Source organism: Cupressus sempervirens, chromosome 1 (assembly GCF_028749045.1).
Source record: "Cupressus sempervirens isolate cs-2001-9-10 chromosome 1, ASM2874904v1, whole genome shotgun sequence".
Lineage (NCBI taxonomy): Eukaryota > Viridiplantae > Streptophyta > Pinopsida > Cupressales > Cupressaceae > Cupressus > Cupressus sempervirens.
The window spans coordinates 199156342-199175881 of record NC_143118.1 but is presented as its reverse complement, the minus strand read 5'-3'; the positions used below and the strand labels follow the sequence as shown (position 1 = coordinate 199175881).

Genomic DNA, 19540 nt, shown 5'->3' with positions numbered 1-19540 from the left:
GGTATTCAAGCTGACTTTTCTAATCTTATGATATATAAGAGAGGTCAAGTTGTGAAAACAAAAAAAATGAAGTGGAATATAAAATAAGATGGATATGTAAGCAAAGGCAAAGGTAGAGCACAAAAGTGTAGTAGACAAGTTGCAAAGAACATTTCATCAAGAAGGATGCAAAGGTCAAGATAAAATCTTAGTCTGCAATGGAAGTTTCTTCATCAATTAGATCAAAATTACTAATGCTTTCTAACCATTGTAATAGTAAAGAAATCTCTTAACAAAGTTGACTTAATAGTGATTTTGTAAATCCTCTAATAAGGTGATGGTTAAAGATTGAATTGTTTGAACACCTCTAACCATGCCACTCCTAATAGGGTGATCTAAATCCTCTAATATGTTTTGTAATATTTAATAGGGTTGGATCTTAATAAGGCTGACTTTAGAAGAATAAAAATTATTGTGACTAGTTGTAAGGTGGTTTTTTCCAAATTGGGTTTCCATGTTAAATCTTGGTGTCATTTGTGTTCATGTTATTTTCTTATGCTTTATGATTCTACAACTAAGTTAATAAAGGATAAAACAAATAAATAATCTTAAGATTGCCTTGCTAACTGAGTATCAATAATATTCTAATGTTAATTAAGCTTGCATGATAAATGAAAGTTTGTTTTGACATCTAGGGGACACATTTATATTTTGTGGTAACTGATTCACCCCTTCCCTCTGAGTTGGTCTCTTACATTTCCAACAATTGGCATTGGAGAACTTGGTGCTTAGAGGAAAGGTTTTAAGGACCTAATAGAAAGATCAAGATGTCTTATAGAAAGGAGATTCCTAAGCTCAACAAAGATAACTTTTCAGCATGACAAGATTTGATGAAGCTGCATCTATCAAGCATCAGTGATATTAGTCTGTTCTACTTGGAAAATAGATATGTGCCACCACCTAAACATATGACTGTGGAGCAGATGAAAGAGGGAAAGGATCATAATATGATGATGATTGATATAGATTCCTCTTTGAGCTATTCTTAGTTTGATGAGGTCAAAGATTATCCTATTGTATTTGATATATGGGAAAAGTTGTAGAGGTTCCATGGAGGTGATAAAAATGCACAAAGTGCCAAGGCAAAAAGATCGAGAGGCAAGTTTGATCGAATGAAAATGAAAGAAGGTGAGAACATTGTCCAATACAGTGAAAGAATCAAAGAAAGTGTGAGTGCAATCAGAGTTTCAGGAGGGAATATTGATGATGAAAGAATAGTCAACAAGGTACTAAGAAATTTTCTTCCTACTTATACAATTAAAGTTTCAACAATTCAAGAGATGAGATGTAATCCTAAAATGATATAACTTTGGATGCACTTGTGGAAAGATTAACTACTTTTGAGTTGGATAACTTTGATAACTTTTCTCCTACTTCTAGAAATCTTTAATCTACATTCAAAGCCAAAATAAATGTTGGTAAAAAAGGAGGAAAGTCAAAAGAAAAATAAGTTGACAATGATGAAGAAGATGATTTAGGTGAAGACCTTGAAATCATTGAAGCCCTACTTGTAAAAAGAATGTCAAAAGGGGAAGGAAAATTCAGAGGCAAAATCCCATTGATCTATTTCTCATATAAAGAGGTTGGTCATATTGCTGCAATATGTCCAAAAAAAGAAGATAAAGATGAGAAAAGGTTCAACAGGTTCAACGACAAGAAAGACTTCAAAAGCTACAAGGACTATAAAGACAAAGGTAAGAAATAATGTCACATTGAAAAAGATTCTGATAGTGATAATGATGAAGATGAAGTAGTTTATATTGCTGTTAAGGATGAATCAATAATGAGGAAAATGAAAAGATGGCATTGAGCTCTCATATTAGAAAAAATGATACATGGACCTCATAGATAGTGGTTGTTCTCATCACATGACTAGTGACAAAACTAAGTTTTAACTTTTAGAACACTATGATGGCGGAATTGTTAGATTTGGAAAAAATGAACCATGTTATATCAAAGGAAAAGGAATCATAGCATTAAAAAAGGAATAAAATGTGAAATTTCCTACCGGGTTAAAGGATTAAGACATAATATACTCAGTGTAGCTCAACTAAACAATATAGAATACAAAGTAGAATTCATGAATGGAAAATGTTAAACTATTGGATAGAAAAGGAAACCTAGTTGGAACTGGCAATCAAACAAAAGGAAATTTGTTTTATTTAGATCTCATTGAAAGTACATGTTTGCTAGCTTATATAGAGGAAAGTTGGTTATGGCATAAAAGGATGTGTCATGTTAAGTTTGATAACCTAGTTACCATAAGCAAGAACAAAAGAGTTAGAGGCATACCTTATCTAAAGAAAGCTAAGATGGGCATGCACAAACAATGTCAAATTAGAAAGATGAGTAAAACAAGTTTCAAAAGCATATCCTACAATTCTGAAGCAGTTTTGAAACTAGTTCATACAAATCTTTGTGGGCCAATAGGTGTGGAAAGCTATTGTGGAGATATATATTTCATTCTATTAGTTGATGATTATTCTAGAATGATGATAGTAATATTTTTAAAAGATAAGTCTAATACTTTTCAAAGTTCAAATGGTATTTTGCTAGAGTTGATAAAGAAATAGGGAAGAATCTAAAATGTTTGAGATCAGATAGAGGAGGAGAACTCATCTCAAATGGATTCAATGAGTTCTACAATGAAAGAGGAATCAAAAGATAGGTATCAATATCTAGAACTCCAAAGAAAAATAGAATAGTAGAAAGAAGGAACAGTTCCATCATGGAATGTGCAAGAACACTAATGATAGAGAAGAATGCTACCCCAAAATACTGGAGAGAAGCAATCAACACAATAGTTTATACACTAAACCACGTTCAACTGAAGAAAGGCATCGACAAAACACCTCATAAATTGTGGTATGGGTGTAAGCCTAATGTTTTCTATCTTAGAGTGTTTGGAAAAAGGAAAGCTTGATGCAAAAAATGATGAAGGTATATTCCTAGGGTAATCCAATAAAAGTAAGGCATGCAAATGTTTGAATCTTACTACTCACAAAGTCATTGAAAGTGCACATGTGAAGATTGATGAGTTTGTAGAAAGAAGTAAAGAAAAAAGAAGCAAGGAGCCTAAAGACTATAGAAAGTTTTTATTATTATGAGGAGGAACTTGAGACTTTACCTCATAAAGTTGAAGCCAATCATCAACCAAGTGTACCTATAAAATCTTTGGTAGTTTAGCCCGAGTCATAGAGAAAGGCACTTGATTCACAGATAGTTCAATCCAAGTTGCACCCTTAGGTAGTGCAACTTGAGTCACAGTTAGAAGAACCTGAGTTACAACCTGATTAGCCAGAGGAGGCTAAGTAGAAGACAAAAGATCATGGAGAACCAAGTGAACCAAGTTTAGAATCAAGAAACAAAAATCCAAGACTTGTCAAATATGTCAGAAGGCATGATGCACCTGAACAAATAATTTGAGGAGAGACAGAAGGCATACTGACAAGGAAAAAATTAAAAGGTACATGTCAGCTTAGTGAATTTGAGTCTAGATATGTAAAAGATGCATTAGAAAATTAAGGTTGGATAGAGGCAATGAATGAAGAAATTGAGCAAATAGAAAAGAATAAAACCAGGCCTCTTGTACTTAGACCTAAGGATAAGAATACGATTGGTAGAAAATGGATATTAAAAAATAAGTTGAATGAGAAAGGAGAAGTAACAAGGAACAAGGCAAGGCTTGTATGAAAAGGTTATGCTCAAGAAGAAGGTATTGATTATGGGGAAATATTTGCCCCTGTTGCAAGAATTGAAGGAGTTGAAATACTTTTAGCATATGAAACATAGAAGGGATTCAAATTCTATTAGATGGATGTCAAATCATCTTTATTGAATGAAGTCTCGAAAGAAGAAGTCTACATTGAACAAGCTAAAGGTTTCATTGATCCAAGCAAAAGAGACATGGTATGTAAACTTCACAAAGCTTAATACAAATTGAAGCAAGCTCCTAGAGCATGGTATGAAAGACTACATGGATATCTCGTAAAAATTGCTTTTGAGAAGACACATGATAATAGCAATTTGTATATCAAAGAAGGACCATAGGACAAGATATTGCTTGCAGAAATATTTGTAGATGACATCATATTTGCAGGACATGAAATGTTATGCAAATCATTTGCTAGAGAAATGAGGAAAGAATTTGAAATGTCTATGTTTGGAGAGATTAACTTCTCTATGGGTCTACAAGTTCATTGGATGAAGGATGGCCTATACATTACCCAATTAAAATTCACTAGGGAAACATTGAAAGTATTTGGAATAGAAGATTCCAAGCTAGTTGAAACACCTATGTCTATTAGACATAAGCTCTCAAAGAATGATGATTCAAAGGAGGTAAATCAAACCACTTATAGATCAATGATTGAGAAAATTTAGTATGTAGTACGTACAAGACCTGATATTGCATTGGTAGTTGGCATAGTTGCAAGATTTTCTACTAATCCAAAAGAAAATCACATGATGGCAGTAAAAAGAATTTTGAGATATCTAAAAGGAACTTAAGAATATGGGTTATGATATAAGAAAGGAGGAAATCTTGAGTTGAGATCCTTTAATGTCATAGATTTGGCAGGAAGCATTGATAGCATTGAGGAAATCTTAAGGGAATTGGTTCAAGACAAAGAAGTGAGAATAGAATATGTGAACACCAAGGAGAAGATAATAGATGTATTTACTAAGGCTTTACCTAAGGATGCATTATGTATGTAAGAGGTAGACTAGGGGTTATTTCCCTATCTGATGCTCACTAAATAAAAAGATTGTAAGGCACCCACCAAGTTCCACTAAAGATCTATTGAGTTGATGTAGATTGTCACACTTCAAGTATGAAATATAGAGAATATTGCATATGAATTAGTACAAAAGGTACGTAGTAAATTCAAAGTTTGTATCCTTTGGCATTAGATGTCAAAAAGGGAGAGTTTAGTGTTAACAAGGAAGAGTGCTCGGGAGAGTTCAACATTACAGTGAAAGAGGGAGAGTTTTGTCTCTCAGAAGCAAGAAATTCAAATGATGGAATGTACATCAAAGAGGGAGTAAATGATAGAATTTCGTAGTAGAGTATTAATAGGAAGCAACCAAGACAAATCCAAGTAGAATCTTAGAAGGAGTTGGTACGGATGAGAATCATAATGGAACTAAGGATATTATCTAATTGCTCATACTTTTATTAGTCTACGTTGACATGTTGTGTTGTCATCACTGCCAAAGAGGGAATTTGTTGGAAACAATTCTTTAATTGTATATTGTCATTGATGTTCATAGAAATGTTAGTATTAATGAGCAATGTAGAGTTTGCATTATTAACCTTGTATATCTCAGTATTAATTGAGCAATTAGGTAAAGAAGAACTTTCAGTGTTAACCGAGCAAGTGGTTAATGAAGAGAATCATTCTTGCATTATTGATCGAGTGGTAGGGAATCAAAGGAGTCATAGTGTTAACCAAGTGTTCAGTCCTAGTGTTGACTGGGTAACACTAGAATGTAATTGATTGATAGTTTATAAATTGAGGCCAATTATTTGGGTGTTTATTGATTGTTTTGGAAAGGTATTTGAGCTGACTTGTCTAATCTTATGATATATAAGAAAGGTCAAGTTGTGAAGATTTAAAAAAAGGAAGTGGAATATAAAAAAAGATGGATATGTAAGCAAAGGAAAAGGTAGAGAAGGAAAATGTTGAAGACAAGCTATAAAGAACATCTAATCAAGAATGATCCAAAGGTCAAGCCAAAACAAATATCTGAATTTGCAAAGGAAGTTGCTTCATCAATCAGTTCAAAATTACTATTGCTTTCTAACCATTGTAGCATCAAAGAAATCTTTTAATAGAGTTGAATTAAAAGTTATTTTGTAAATCCTCTAACAATGTGACATTTTAGGATTGAAGTGTTTGAAGACCTCTAACCAAGCCACTCCTAACAGGGTAATCTAAACTTGTAACAGGGTCATACTTAACAGTATGTTTTGTAACCTTTAATAGGGTTGGCTCCTAATTTGGAAGAGTGAAAAATATTGTTGTAAGGTGGTTTTTTCCAAATTGGGTGTCCGTGTTAAATCTTGGTGTCGTCTATGTTCATGTTATTTTCTTATGCTTTATGTTTTTGCAACTAAGTTAAAATCCAAAACAAAGATGTCAAAGAATTATGAGAGGATAAAAAAAGAATGAAGTAAGTCAATCATCTTGTTACTAAGAGTCATTCTCAGAGAGGGAGCCATTTAGTGATGAATTAGAGGAGTGACATTGTTAGAACAAGAAAAAATAGAATCCATTAAAGAGTTGGCAAAATATTAGTAGATAAAATACCCTTGGACAAGATCTTCCAAGTCTCACAAATAGAAGAGTTAAAAAAATGAGTGAAGATGAAGAGATAGTTGACTTTGTATAAGTTGTTGAGATGTGTTACCCCAAAAAGAGGAAGAAATTGAAGAATACAATCCATAAAGAGAAAGAGAATATTGCAATGAGAAAGAATGTAACCTATTACAAGGGATGCTCAAATTGTTGTAGCAATGGAAACAACCCACATTGAAGAGGAAGCTGCAAAAAAGATAGAGATTTGTGGGGGCTCCATATGTGATGAAGAGTTATTGGTTATAGAGAATATAACTTGTTGGAAGTAGTTAGGAAGTTGTCTTGAGAATTGTAATAGTGATGAAGCAAGAGCAGATCATCACTGTGACCTAATTTTAAATTTAATTTATAATATAAGAAACGGTTAGATCAGAAGCATAGGTTTTTGTTCTGCTGTATAGACGCAAGACTGAATGAGGTGTGTCACCAATCAGTGATGAAACATTTGATCGGTCCATCAGACGCAAGACATCATGATGGCCTGAATCACAGCAGATGGACTGAAAATTCTTTACTTTTAAGAATGCCATCACGCATTTATGAATGGCCCTACAAGAAAACGCGACAAACCCTCTGCTGCGGCGCTTTCTTTCTCACGTCATCATTCCACTGGCATCTGAATGCAACTTAATATCATTGCAGGCTTTTACGGCGCAACAATCTTGAAGTTTATACCTCACATTTAGATTTACCTAAATGTAAATAATGTCAATTCAATGATTGCAATTGACAATCAAAACGTACAGCATCTGTTAACATTGATGGGCAGTCCTATTTAATTCAGGGTGGAACGAAATTTTGGTTTTTAATGAGAATACGTTACAGGTGTACCTTGTCGTCAATTCAGATTATGTAATTACGGGTGCGAGGGCTCAAATTTCCCAACATGCAAGGTGCCGATTCATTCCCGAGGGCTTGGAGTGCATGGGCCCCGTTCCGTGTTCTATTATTTTGATAGGAATTTGATCCAGGTTACGCACTTTAGTGTCCCGTGATGCAAGGTGACGTTACCATTGCAGTGGCATCTGATGTGGTTGATATGGTTGCCTAAATAGTTGTCTGGATCGCGATTGGACAGACAAGTGCCACGGTTTTTCAAATCTCCAATAATTTCGTGAAATTGTGGCGTTCGACGGCTTCTCAGAGCTGAATATACGATGACCAGACCAGACAGATATATCAGGCTTTGCAATCCTCTGCCTTCTCAGCCCGATCCTCCTGCTCCCTTAGAAGTATGTATTTCAGTGGATTGTGTTGCATGCCGATGTTTAAAGCTTTTTCCGTTTTCTTTACTCGTTTGTTTTTGGCGTGTCTTGTATTTGTGAGCTTTATAGCAGCCAAATTTTGTGGCCAAGGTCGGCACCATAATTTTTCCGGTGATAGCAGCTGTAGAATGTGCCATTGGCACGCTCGTCAGTTGTTTTATTGCTAAATCTGAACCTCGTTCTCTTCCTCGCGGTGTTGCTGCTTCGCTCTCATCCGAGACTATCTGTAAGTTCAGTCCTACATCTTCCAGTATTTTCAAAGCCTCTATGCCATTCCTTGCAACAATTTTTTTTTCTTATCTATAGCTGCCCCATTCTTATAAATTGTCCCGAAAGTTCTGCAGAGGGGAAAAAGTGTGAAGGCAAGGACGAATTATGGATATTACGAGTTATTTTTGATCGATAAAACATTTAATTTTTGGTTATTGTAGTAAAATCATATGTATGTTTATGTTTGTAAATTCTGTATCGTGCAATGGTAATGAGAACTATTTGAAAAAATGGTCAGCTCAATGGTAATCCTTGCAGCATAGTAATCGATATGCCTCAGCGTTAGATGGATCGATCATTCTTCCTAGGATAGATGTTTGTGAACGCTCGAAATCAAAAACATAAAAAGTGAAAAGCAAAACGTTTCTCAAAGCCCACAAGGAGGTCTTAACGAGTCCGCCAAGAGCTAAATAAATTAGCTATATTGTATCTTGAAATGTTAAGGACGCCGGGCAAGGTTTCCACGCATCACCTAAACGTATCCTGTAATTTTATTCCAAATTCGCATCCCTTAATGTTTGGATCTCATGTTCCTGTAAATTGCACTGATTTCTTCAGAATCTAGTTTACTAGACTATACGTGTTGTATATTTTAAAGCTTATTAATTGTCACGTAGCCGAGTTATAAAGAATAAAACAGATAAGAATCTCACAGGGTTGGCTTCCATGGAGGGGCTAGTATGTCAATTTTTAATCTGCAAGCGTTCTGATGAAATGCTATTTGTTTGCAAGATGCAAGAGCTGAAAATTTTCCAAGGCACCAATGGCCAGAGCCAGCTGACCTTTTAGGCAATATTAACATGATATTGGAGTAGATGGAGATTGACTGGAAACTGTGCAATTGATTCGTTGAATACCGTTAAACCATTAAATAAGGTTAGGAGGGCCGTTCTCTGTGATTAGTGGTATTAGCTGTCAAAAATCTGTGCGCTAGTCATTAGGAACAGACAAATTGCACAAAGGAGTCGTCATTTTTACGTGGCCATGCACCTGTTGAGTACTTTAGAATTTGTCTTTAAGTCTAACACCTTAACGATTCGGTAATACAGGCAGTTGGAAGATTTGAGTTGACTAAAGTACGTGAAGTGAGAAGGTATCAACGTTATAAGGTAATGTTTATGGGTCATTTTTTGCTGATTGATCAAGCTTTCATTAAAAAGTCAGTGATTGGATTCAGCTGTCAACAAATTTGTTGAAATAATTGATAATTTTCTGTATCAAATTTGTAGACATATAATATTCTTCAAAATATGCATTACTTAGGTAAATCCTATTTGGTACAATAATAGATCTTGTAAAGATAAGATTTGCCAACCTTCTTGATGCTTTAAACATTGTTTAAACTTCAGTCCTAAATATCTTCCCTGTTTTTTAAGTTATGCTATTTTTTTCCCTGTTTATAAATTATGCTGTGAATTTAATTACTAATCTAATCATTTCCTACTCTTTTAGAGAAATTGTCCCTCAAATTTTGCTTGAAATGGTGAAATTTTTTCATACAAGCTTTCTCATAGAACCACTTGGCATAGGCATGCAATGTGTCCTTGTGATCAACCATATGGGTAGTCACCTGCTTGATTAGTGATATGATTGCAAATATTGGTGGTTCAATATTATTAGCCTAGCTTGAGCTAGTTCATGTCCATAAGATAAGAATGTTGAACTAAGATGCAAGACATGAGTGAAATGCATTTGATATGAGAATTGTGCTCTGATTGGCTTCGGTTTTTGGTGTTGTTTGTTGTGAAAATATTGGTTTCTTAATTGAAGGCTGATACCATCAACATTCCTGAAGAATGCTGCATTTTTCTTGAGTATCCTGGAGAATATCTGAACTTTGACACGAATCTTGGTCAAATTCCATCTAAATGAGAATCTAGGCTAAATTCTAGACAAATGAAAAAGTTTATCTCCTTCCTTTTGCCAATGAAAAGTTATTCCGATATGATATAGCAATCACAGTCTTATAAATCTCTACTCAATTAACAGCCAACCGGTTTGCAAGTTTTAGCATTTTTTAAGTATTTAAACTTGTGTGTTTAAAGTGGGATATCATACTCCCAAGAGCTACAAGTACCAATTAAACACATCATGTCCACACAAAAGTAGTAAATAGTAAATAGTTGTATCTTAGAAAAGGAAAAAAATTAGAAGCCGATTGTTGGTTAAGCATGACCATCTCATAAGGTGTCTATAAGACAAAAGATTTGGTAAAATATTGGATGATTATGAATGAGAAAAATGCTCATTAAGTAGATTACAAAAGAGACATAATTAGAAACATTTTAATATTGAAATAATAAAAGAATATTAAAAACATTCTAATATTTACAAGATACACAATATTGACGACTAAAGAAATAAGATATTCGGATATATTATTTTAATACCCTCCCTTAATGATAAATCTGTCAACTACACCAATGAGCCCCTTAATATTTTTTCTAGAATAAGTGAGTTGGTGAGAATATTAGCAATCTGATAAGACGTAGGAACAAACTGCAAATCCACGGATCCAGCTTCAACCAGCTGACAGATAAAATGGAAATAAATGTCCATATGCTTAGTGAGCTTATGAAAGATGTAATGTTCCTGTCATAAAATAATTAATTAATCAAACCTTTGTTCATGGGCTGATTGATTTAATATATCTTGGACCTTTTATTTTATTGTTTCTGTAGCTTTGGCCGTTGGCTATATGTATTAACCCTCGGGAAGTTCCTCCATAGGGTATTTAAGCATGACATGTAGGTAGTAGTTGGTATGCGATTTTGATTATTCTCTTGTGCTACGAATTCTTGTTGGAGTTCAGTATTGTTCACCATTTCGGAAGTGAAAGATCTTCCCTACTTGGCTATTTCAGTTTTGGTGGGGATACAACCCTCACCCTATCCGTCACTATACTTCTTGGCTCGGATCTGGCAAGTCGGAGCATCATTATTGTTCACAAGTCACATTATTGCTGGAATATATTTGTATTGGCACTCCATTAATATCTAAATATTTTTTTGTGTATTCGCAAGAGGGTATTTGATCTATCTTTGGCATCTTCTCTTCTCCAATCTTTCATTGTACAACCCCTCCACCACCACTGTATGACCTAATTCATTATCGTATGGACACCTCAAACCGACCATATGACCTTCAAGACCATCACCGTACGGTCACCTACATCCCGTACGGTTGGTAAACCAACATACTGTATGGTCTCCTGCATACCATACGACCCTTCATCTCCCATCTGCAGTGCATTGTATAGTTTTTGGGATTTGGAAGTAGAATTTGTCAGTGACCAGGTTCATATACAGGCAATCCAACTCTTGGAGGTGAATTAGACAACGAAACATTACAAAAGACTAGAGTTTTTGCAAGTTTGAGGGCCCCTTGATGTCATAAAAGAGAGGCGAAGGACCTGCCTAAGGCATAAGGGTGTCAGAAAGCATCCTACAAAGACAAATTGTCACACAACCTACTTTAATTGTTCCCTTGTATTCAACTTCTACTGAGGAAGGGGTACAACTTGTTGCTTCCTACTAGCCGAAGTAATGACACTTGTGTCCAAATTGAATACATGCCCGAAAGTAGGCTTTTTGTCATCAATTTAGCCTTCACACCTTAGTTTGTGTATCTAATAAGGCAGGTATCTTTTGTTCATCCATAGAGGTTACCAAAGTCAAGAGTGCCCTTGACATTGCACAAGATGCGCTTCACTACTGCTCAATGATTTGAAGTGAGAGTTGTCATGAAGTGAGATATGTAACTACAAAGTTGAGATTATGTCTAGTGGCGGTGAGATATATCAAATTGCCCACTAGTTGTTTGAATTAAGATTCATTCTCAATAGGAAAACAAATTTGGTTGATAACTTGAGACCAAATTCCATAGGTGTTGATGCAGGTTTACAATCCTACATTCCAAGTTTGTCTAACAGAACCCGTGCATACTTAGAATGAGAGAAGAAGATACCATGTGACTGCTACCAAACCTCGACACCTAGTAAGTGATGAAGAAGCTCAAGGTTGGTCATGTCAAAAGACTAACATAATTTGTATGATTCCTTGAATCAACGATTCATAACTGCGAGTGATGATCAAATCACCAACATATATAACTTGAATGATGATATCACTGCTAGTAGTCTTGACATACAAATTCGAGTTAGGACTCCTTTTGAAACCTTGATTTATGAGGTAGTTATCAATTTTCATGTACTATGCTCATGAAGCCTATTTGAGGCCATAGAGATCTGTCACCAGTTTGAGTACACGGTGTTCTTTATTGGAAACCTTGAATCTAGGAAGTTGCATCATGTACACTTCTTCCTACAACTCACCATTTGGGAAGACACCCTTGACATCCATTTGATGGACATTTCAATCACACTGAGCCTCGATGGCAAGGACAAATCTTATGGTGCGCATCTTTGCAGTGGGACAAAAGTTTTATTCATACTTAATTCCTTCCCACTAAGAGAAGGATTTGGCAAAAAGATGAGCCTTGTACTTATCTAAAGTATCATCAACTTTATATTTGACTTTTTAAACCCATTTTCCATCAATGGGTTTCTTTCCTGAAGGAAGTTCTGTAGAACCAAAGTTTTATTTTTCAATAGGCTATGGTGCTCAATTTGCATATTTGTTGTCAATGAGTTTCTTTCCCGAAGGAAGATCTTTAGAACCAAAGTGTTATTTTTCAATAGGCTATGACGCTTAGTTTGTATAGATTCTTCCCACTTAGGTATTCCTTTTTACATATTGTGAGTGTTGGTCATGAGAGCAAAATTTACAAAGTCATAATGTTTGCTTTTTTTTTGAGCAGTTCTACCCTCGATGATCTCATCATCATGAAGATCACCAATTGTCTTAGCCCACCATAAAGGTAGGAGAGTAGAAGTGCCAACATCTAAAGTAGAAGATGCAAGGCGATCATCATCATTAAATTGAATGTCAGGTGAGTCTTGAGCAAAATCAGGGGGCGTGGATGCATGTCTAGGTGAGCCTACTAGAGAAGGAATTGGAGTAGAGGAAGGAATAGGAACAACTGGATCCTTCTTAGCTGTAGCCCTCTTGTCAGATGAGCCTAGTGGGAGATGGATATCCAAGTCACGAGCTTGGAGAGACCGATCCTCTGAATTCATAAATGAAGGAGAGAACTGGAAAGGCCATTGGTTCTCATCAAATACCACATCATGATTGAAGATGAGATGATTAGTCTTGATGTCAACCAAGTAGTAGGCTTTGTGATTATCACTATAGCCAATAAGCATGAGTTTTTGGCTCTTGGCATCTAACTTGGTGCTTTTAGCATCAAGGATCTAGACAAATGCAGCCATTTTGCTGAGGGGTGTAGGGTGTTAATTGCCGCTTTATGCCACGTTGATCACTTAAAGGGACAAGGCTGAAGAGAAAAACTCTCCCCCATTGTTAGTTCTAAAGAGTATTGATATGTTGACTAGACTTGTTTTCTACAAATGATTTGAACTTTTGAATTACAAAAAACACCTTTGATTTTTGATGAAGTAAATATACCCACATTTTATGATTGAAATCATCAACAAAAAGTAAAAAGTACCTAGACCTAGTAATAGAGGGAGTAGCCATGGGTCCACAAGTATCAACATGGACCGATTTTTATACCTTAGAAGTTCTCTAGGAGTCACCATTTGAAAAAAGGAGTGCGATGTTGCTTCCCATCTTGACATGCTCCTTAAATTCTTAAGATTTTGGGCCAAAATCTCTAATAGTCTAGGGACAAGATCTTCTTGAACAAGTCGAGAAAGATAGTGCACGTTCAAGTGCCCATACCACATATGCCAAAGTGTACTAATAGAAGAGCGATGGGCTGCCATAGCAAGCTCTTGAGAATCCCTTGAGTCAACAAGTTTGAAAAGACCACGATCTTCAACACCAATGACAACTGTGGATTGAGTTTCACGATCAATTATATTGCACTAATGTGATGTACCAAATGACACACCTCAATTGTACAAACCTTCCACTTACTCATTAAACACATGCTATTGTAGTAGTCGACATTGGTACTATAGCAATCAATACTACCACCTACTAGTTGACATTGCCACCATACTAGTTTGCACACTATTACTTGGCTTCCCCACTATACCAACTGACACATTGCCACTAGATATTCGAGTCTGCCATACATGTATGGCTTCCATATAGTCTATCTCTTGTTCATATGGTATCACACCACTCCTACATTCATACAACAATATTGCTCTATACAACCACTATGCTTACTCTAGTACATTAACTCCGTTCTCCTCCATACACATTGGTCTTCACACACTTCTAGACAATGGAATGGTATTGTCTTCGGATGTTATCTCAGACAAATATCATAGATTTATTGATGTATGCCAGATCCCTTAAATAAATACTAGATATTTGTTGCTATTAATATGTGAGTGTTGTCCTCAATTTTGACTTCACATAATTGAGGCAACCCTATGCAATTTTCTTATGGATTCGTAGGTGCTGTTGGGTGGATATTTTGCAATTGACAGTTTTGGGTAAAAATCCAGTCGCAAAATAGGATGACGAGCCATAGCGTGTGAGACAGTCTCTCCTACCTTAAAGGGAAGGCTCCCCCTTCTCACCATTCCTTGGATCAACACAAGGTAAGCAAGAAGTCGAGAGATTTTGTAAAAAGGGTGTGACCAATATCCTTTCTTCTTAACTTTCAAGAAAGAATCCACTTACTCGTGGAGCGAGTAATGGGCAAGGTGAATCTCTAACTACACTTCTATCAAGAGCTGGAAACAGTCATATCAATAAAACTTCACTAACTCAAAGGCTAGCTAAAAATGTATTGGTTTGGCTCTAAGTCCAATCGTACTTCTATATGGAAAAACTTTACAATTAGGGCACAAAGACTCCTAAAAGTAAGAATACTACTATTTTGCAAATTAAGAAGAAAATATAAGCTACAGAAAAAGCTTCTAGCTATACACTTTCACAATTGCTCCTGGTCAAAGCTCTGGCTTCAATTGTTTCTTAACTCTTTTCAATTCAATTCACTAGAACAATTACCAATAACACAAGGCAATATGAATCAAAGACAACTTGGATGAATTACAATCTCACTTAATCAAATTTAAGTCTCAAATGCTCCTTTGTATTAACTTTCTCTTAGAATAGTGCTTACACAAACAAAGTTATGCTGGCACAATTTCGCCAGAGTTTTCTTGCATAAAGATAATGATAATTTTACAATGAGGGGGCACTCCTTTATATAGGCAAAGAAGTTGAGATAAGGTGGAGGAAAAAGTGGGAGCAACTCAACCAACTTTGACTTAGTCTAACTACAGAAAATAAAGGGCTACATGCAACTGCACATGTAACTCGCATTACATCCTTTACATACACATGCAACTCGCATTATATGTAATTACACATCTTCATGTAATACATCCTCTTCAATTACAAACATGAAAGAAGAATAAGACGGAAGAGAGTTGAAACAATCCTGACGGACCTTGTACTTGACAATGCAATCTCGGATGATCACAGGATCAAAAGTTCCTATACTTTGTACTCTTGCACTCACCTTGATAACCATGGTGTTACGTCTTTTGATAGCTTGATGTGATTAAACTTTTCTTGTTCAAGTTGTCGTGAATTCTCCTTTGTAGATCAACACAAACTGGAGTCTCTGACACTTTGAAAACCATCTTGACGATGTCTAGATGCTCTCTCTCTCTTTTTTTTTAAAAGTAAAATGATTGGCGCATGGGAATGCATGCAAATGGAGATTGCTCATTTTCAAATGTGACTTAGGGTCTTCAAGATGTCATTGCACGAAAAATGATTACATGTAAATGCAACATGTAATGAGGAATGAAAAGTGAGATGACATGCAAATGCGCATGGAGGACGAGCTTTTACATATAAGTGCAAATGGAGGAGATGCAAAGCATGTAATGACATGGGAAGGGGAAAAACATGTATTTGCTTAAGTAGGCGTGAATGCATATGGAGAGGCGAAAATGAAAACGGAAAATGGGATTACATGCATATGCAGATGGTGAATGAGATGAAAAAACATGTATTTGCATTTGTTGGATGAGATGTGAAGTGTTGTGGCATGAAAAATGGAAGTGGACTGTGATGATGCTTTCGCATGAAATGGAAAGTGGAGTGAAGTGAAACGTGCTCAAGTTCTTAGGAAAGAACTTGCAATTTCTTTCAAAATGGAGAAAAAATCGAAATGCAAACAAGCAAGACACAAAAACAAGCACATGCCTTTGGCAAAAGACTCAACCATGTCAAGATGCAATGCACTTCAACATGTAATTTCGAATTTGGAGTTTGGGGAAATTCCAAAAGTGTGAAAATGAGAGTTTTCATCATTTTTAAAAGCAAAATGCACTTTTCATGGCATACATATGGACAAATGGCAATCATCAAGCAATAATATGCATGGAAATAGCAAGATAAGCATGAATTGATGAGCAAGTTAGAAAGATTCCACATATATGAAGATTAAGTGCCGAAAATGAAGGAGAAAGAGCCAAAATAACAAGTTTTATAGACTTAAGACCAATTCTCCCTTAAATCCGGATTTTCAAACAACCTTTTGACTTTTTCCGCACTTGCATGTAATGGACATTTAATGGTCGAATTTGACTTGAGAAGGCCAAAAATGTGGTCTCTAAAAACAATATCATGCATTTAAAACTCAAAAACAGTCCCTCTTGTTCAAAGGTATGGGCTAGAAATGCAATTTTTTGAATTTTTTGAAAAAAAACATGACATTTTTGTGCAAAAATATTGGCCGTTTTTGCAAAAATATGGCCAAAAAATGCATGTTTTTGAATCATTTTTGACTTGTGAATGCAAAACTGACTTCCCCAAATGCATATACATGGATCAAAATGCAAAAATGTGGCTTCAAAACGCATAAAAGTGGATTTAAACCCTAATTTTCTGGGCATTTTACGCGAAAACGTGATTCATTATGATAGTTTCAAAAATGTTTTTGAGGCAAATAAATCCATTTTAGAAGAAAGGAAACTCATTGCCATGCAAAAATGTTTCAAATGGAACAAATCCCATGCAAATCCATTGAGTAAAACTCAAGTTATGAGCAAAACTGAAGGAATTTTGGAATTTTTCTAAAAAACATGCCCTAGATATGAACTCCCAAAAATGGTTTTCAGCACATTAAACTCATCTTTGATGGAAGCAAAATGATCACCAAACAAAAATGCCTTGAATGCAAAAGATTTCGTTCAAATCCATGAAGAAAATCTTGATTAATGGCCAAAATCAGATTCTTGACGAGCAAGAACACATTTCCTTCTCAAAATCGGATATTTTCATGGTCATTGCATATTTTAAAACATGTCTTTATGTAAAATCGGACCTTTTGAGGTCAATTACATGTTTTAAAATGTGTCTCACCTTTTTGATGCTTAAGCACAAAAACTCTACTTTTCATGTCATTGCATAAAAAAGGTCCACTTTCACAAGCTTTGGATGTAATGGCATGAAAAGTATCATCAAAATGAGTTTTTATATGCAATAGCAAGAAAAGTTTCTACTTTTCATAGATTTTTGCATGCATTTGCACATAAAAAGTCCACTTTGAGGCATTTAAGTTATGTATTTCACTTAAATTTATAAAAATATCATCAATATGGGTCAAAAATAAAATTCATTTATCATATTATTCAACATAACCCATAAACATTATTTTAAAGTGACATTTAAATAAGTATTTGATTTTAAACCAAAAATTTAAAATATAACTATATAGTTATATAGTTACTTTAAGTGAAAAATTAAAAAGTAACTCAACTTAAAATTATAACATAAAGTGCACTATAGTCATTTTAAGTTATAAATTTAAAGTAAAATTAACTTAAAAACATAACAAAAAGTGAGTATAATGTTATATTTTTCAAAAAGTGAAAGTCAAATTGAAAATATAACATCATATTTTTAATTCGTGCTGTTGCAGCTAAAATGTCCACTTTTAAGGCATTAAAACAGACATAACTCTTCACTAGCAACTTTGATTAACCTCTAGGTTAGACCAAATCGAAAAAGAAAAGTAAACGCATCACATGAGCAAAACCAAGGGACTAAAAACAAGAAAACACAAACTCAAAAGCAAAGAACGGATTGTGAAGGCTTAAAAAATCAAGCAAAGGCTCGACATAAAGCAAAACAAAAAAGACTTGATGAAGGCCTTAAGTAAAACAATTTGATATTTGAATTGAAATGAATCAATCGATCCACATTAAAGAATTAAATATCAAATTCAAGCTTAGAGAAACACGAAACTAGCTTGGAAAAGTTTCGTATTGTTACCTACATTTTGTGGTGACAAAATGCAGGACAACAGGTGCATCCTCTAAGTTTTAATGCATTGATGAAGTATCATGAAGACAATTTTTTATCCTTGAATCACACTTTATGTGATTCTATCTTGCATTTCTTTTGAAGGTTTCCGTCAAGTTGAATCCCAAATTGTTTGCAAGTATTTTTGGCAATCCTTCATGTCCTTTGTTCATTTTTCTTTGTGTTGTAAATAGCTTTTACTCTTGTTTTTGCCTTAGGTGAATGACCCTTGGAATTTTTCTCATTTCAAGCTAACTTAGGTTGAAATTCGAGTTGTTTAGCTCAAGTTATAGGGGAAAAAGTGGGGTTTTTAAGGACAACTGCATATCTTGATTAATATTTTTTTTTATAAAAGTGGGCTTATTATTGGTCAAATCATGATATAAAATTATATTTGATATTTAAAGTAGATTTTGTGGTCCATTTCAAAATTTCAACTCATTCTGAGTTGATTTGACTAGTTTTTTATGTTTTATGAAAATAGCCTATTTCAAGACTATTTTTCATGTCACTATCAAAAGCTATAGTAAATATTAAATTTAACTAAATAAAACAACTTGAATGCTTAATAGTGAGGCTTTTATTACACATGGCATACATCAACATCCAAATCATTTTGTGAAAACTCACTTCCAATAAATTATAAGTCCCAACATTAAATTAAATGGACTTTTTATATGCAATAACATGTTTTAAAATGTTCAGTGGGTTTTTAATATGTATTTACATATTTTAAGCTTATTTAATAAATGTAAGTGAGAAAATCTAACTCATTTACATATGTTGTTGCATATACATCTTTTAAAATAATCACTTCGTGGACTTTTAAAATTAACTTGCATGTTTTTATAACATGCAAATGCTCTTCAAAGACATAAGTGGCGATTTTTGACCCAATTGCATGTGTATTTGATGTTTTATAATTCATCTCCAACCAGCCCAAGTCAAAGTGGCGAATTTGAGACCATCTGCATATGTTTTAAAACATGTTAATGACTTCAAAAAATGCTTGTAGAATATGGTGGCGTTTTTTCAAGTCATTGCATATGTATCAAATAATGTAAGCACCCTTTAAAAAGGCGTTCTACACTTAAGTTATCAATCCACTAGACTTGATGGTGATTTTCTTAGCAAAAAGCATGTAGTTGTAAACATGCGAATACCTTATTAAAATGCGTTATAGACTCAGTGGCGATTTTTGATGGTATTACATGTTCCCAAATATGTACATTTGTTTCCA

The 19540-nt window shown here is 34.7% G+C and overlaps 1 protein-coding gene across 7 annotated transcripts in view; it reads left to right on the top strand.

The window, feature by feature from the left end:
- The first annotated feature begins 6776 nt into the window (after nucleotides 1–6776).
- The window catches only part of LOC149576807 (calcineurin B-like protein 7), a 257938-nt gene continuing 245174 nt past the window's right edge, over nucleotides 6777–19540 (top strand). For 3 of the 7 annotated variants that reach the window (XM_089820117.1, XM_089820088.1, XM_089820072.1), the window contains exons 1-2: nucleotides 6778–7630; nucleotides 7733–7889. In XM_089820117.1, coding sequence (XP_089676243.1) covers nucleotides 7556–7630; nucleotides 7733–7889 — 232 coding nt within the window. In that variant the 5' untranslated portion in view covers nucleotides 6778–7555. Of the gene's footprint in view, nucleotides 7631–7732; nucleotides 7890–19540 lie in introns of all 7 variants that reach the window. The other 4 variants (XM_089820112.1, XM_089820081.1, XM_089820104.1 and 1 more) reach the window with 4 other exon arrangements.